The sequence below is a fragment of the Halyomorpha halys genome, unplaced genomic scaffold (assembly GCF_000696795.3).
Source record: "Halyomorpha halys isolate HHAL.00 unplaced genomic scaffold, Hhal_1.1 Scaffold60.1, whole genome shotgun sequence".
Classification (NCBI taxonomy): Eukaryota; Metazoa; Arthropoda; class Insecta; order Hemiptera; family Pentatomidae; genus Halyomorpha; species Halyomorpha halys.
This window is the reverse complement of record NW_027112396.1, coordinates 1,297,615-1,300,164: the sequence shown is the minus strand read 5'-3', so window position 1 is coordinate 1,300,164 and position 2,550 is coordinate 1,297,615. Positions and strand designations below refer to the sequence as shown.

Genomic DNA, 2,550 nt, shown 5'->3' with positions numbered 1-2,550 from the left:
GCCTGGATGCTGCTTGTTCTTCCTGAAGCTCATATTCCGCTATTCTTCTTAAGTTTCTTTCTTGTATTCTGGAGTACAACCTCAGAATTAAGGATAATAGACATATGGGCCGATGAAATTTGTTTGTTTCCTAATCCCTAAGGAAATCTGATTATTGAAAAAGTAAGATAACTCAAAAAAGTTTGGTTTAAATTAGGTATACTGAAATAGGTAATAATGTGTTAATTTTAAATTTTAATGTAATTTAAAAAGTTTTTATTTTTATTACATTTTATATTTTAAGTTTTACGCTCTAAACTTCCCTTTTACTACAAAAGACTCTTATACTGTATGATAATTGAACCAGTTTGGACATACGGAATTGAGCTTTGGGGCTCCATCAAACCATCAAATTTCTCCCTTATTCAATCCTTACTATCCAAAATACTTGATGCTCCTTATTATTTCTCAAATAAATTCATCCATAAAGATCTCAACATTCCAAAATCCTTACTCACCCAAACCCATTAGTTCTTAATCTCTGATCCATAACTATTCCTGATACTCTGAAAAGAAGATTGTCATGAGATCTTCTAATTTAAAGCAATTGAAGGTACCACTCAATGGTGTACTTGAAATTAGGTTCAACTTAATTAATTTAGTAAAAGTTCTAATGGACTAAAATTTGCCTATAAAATGAGAATCACTGAGTTATCGCTCGTTGATTGCATCATAAAACTAGTTTAAAGTTTAATTATTTTATAATTTAATAATATAATATTTTTTAGAAGTAAGCTTGCTTTTTCAAAATATGTGATTAATCATTATCTCGCAACCCTTAATTTATATTTTATTAGTTTGTATTGTTTTTCCATGTTTTACAGGTTACAGAGGATGTTTACCAAACTTTACGAAACCAGCCTTATGAGTTCCAGTGTCGTGGTAAAGTAAAAGTAAAAGGGAAAGGAGAAATGACAACATACTTCCTTACCGATCGTGCACAACCAGGAACATTGCGTGCTGAGGAAATGTCTTCGCTTAGAGCTGCTGCCCTCTCTCCTGGTAAATATTTGTTAAGAAATCATATATTTTTCTTTATAAGTTATAAATAGAGATTGGGTGTTCATGCAGTAAAAACCCAAAATGTTTGATATTGTTTTATAAAACATACAGATTCTGTAAAAATCAACAATATTGTTTAATTTATAATATTTTCTACATGGGCAGTGTATCTAATATTATTTTAAAACAAATATCTTATTTTATATATAATCTTTTCAATTTCTTCAGACTGGTCAAATATTTATTATTTTGCAGAACCTGATTAAGAACTACTGTACTATAACTTTTAATTATGGAGTTTTTTTTATATATATAATTATGTTTTTCTATATAATGTTTACATCTGTATGAATAATCCAAAACTTTTAGGGAGCATGTACGGTGGAGTGGCGACGCCATTGGCATTCTTGCAGGGAGCTGCGCCAGATCGTAGCAGGCTGCATAGAGTAGCTGTTCCACCTCCTATTAAAGAAATACCCCCTCCTCCTCTGCCTGTCCGAGAGAACTCAAGGTAAACTTCTTTACTGATCATTTCATTCATTTAGTTATTTATTAATATATTCATAATTTATTATATATTTTTAGTAAATGTTAAATATAATTTCAAGTATGTATTTCTTGTTTTTGTCCATTAGGAATAAATTATTCTATTTAATTGTACTGTTATTATCAATGTATAATGTCAATGTCAGTAAGTTATTTTTCAGGTCTTAGGTAACTCACTTTTAAATATAGATATATATTTTTTGAAGTCATTGCATTACTAAAATGAATCTTGACTATTATTTTATTAAGTTATGCATATATTACATAATTTATTTTTAAGTAAACAAAAGTACTATCTACAATCATTACTTTACTTTATTTGTTGAAGTATTTTATATTTTATATTTTATTATACTGCCAGTATACTCTGTGATCACTAAAGATTTCCAAAACTATGATTTAATTTAATTCAAACTTTTTTAATAGAATTATTCTTTTTGGAATAAAGTAGGATGGGAGGGTAGGATACTTTACCCTGATGTTAAGGGGAACATTTATTTCTTAATCAGCATCGTTTCAAAAATGTTAGTTCTACCAAAAAACCAATACTTTTTTTCTAACCACCAAAAAAATAGAAATTCAATTTTTTTTTTTCTTAAAGATAAGTTTTCCATCATAACCATCAATGACCTTCTAGTAGAGAAAAACACCAGAAATTCCAATAGAATTATGAAGAACCGTCCCCAGAAATAATTTTTTTTTTCTTTCTTACTGTTTCACCTTTTTACGGACATGAAACTTTTTTCATTAGGTGGAGTAATGTAAATATCCATGATGTTGAGTAATTGCCACTCCTGTTGGTTTTATATTTATATAAAAAAACCTTAGAATGTCTAATGAACGTTTTTGTTTCTACAGCCATTCCTAGATGAAAAAATGTATTTAATGTTTGATATTCTTTATTGATTCATCATTAATATTCATTTTATGATTTTATCAATATTTAATTTTTTTTTTAAAACA

General features: G+C 28.0%; 1 protein-coding gene across 1 annotated transcript in view; it reads left to right on the top strand.

The window, feature by feature from the left end:
• The window catches only part of rut (rutabaga), a gene marked incomplete at its 5' end in the record, with an annotated part of 28,804 nt that extends 27,248 nt beyond the window's left edge, over nt 1-1,556 (top strand). The window contains 2 exon segments of the mRNA XM_067050285.1: nt 864-1,041; nt 1,411-1,556. Of these exon segments, the coding sequence (XP_066906386.1) occupies nt 864-1,041; nt 1,411-1,556 (324 nt within the window).
• Nucleotides 1,557-2,550: the final 994 nt, after the last annotated feature.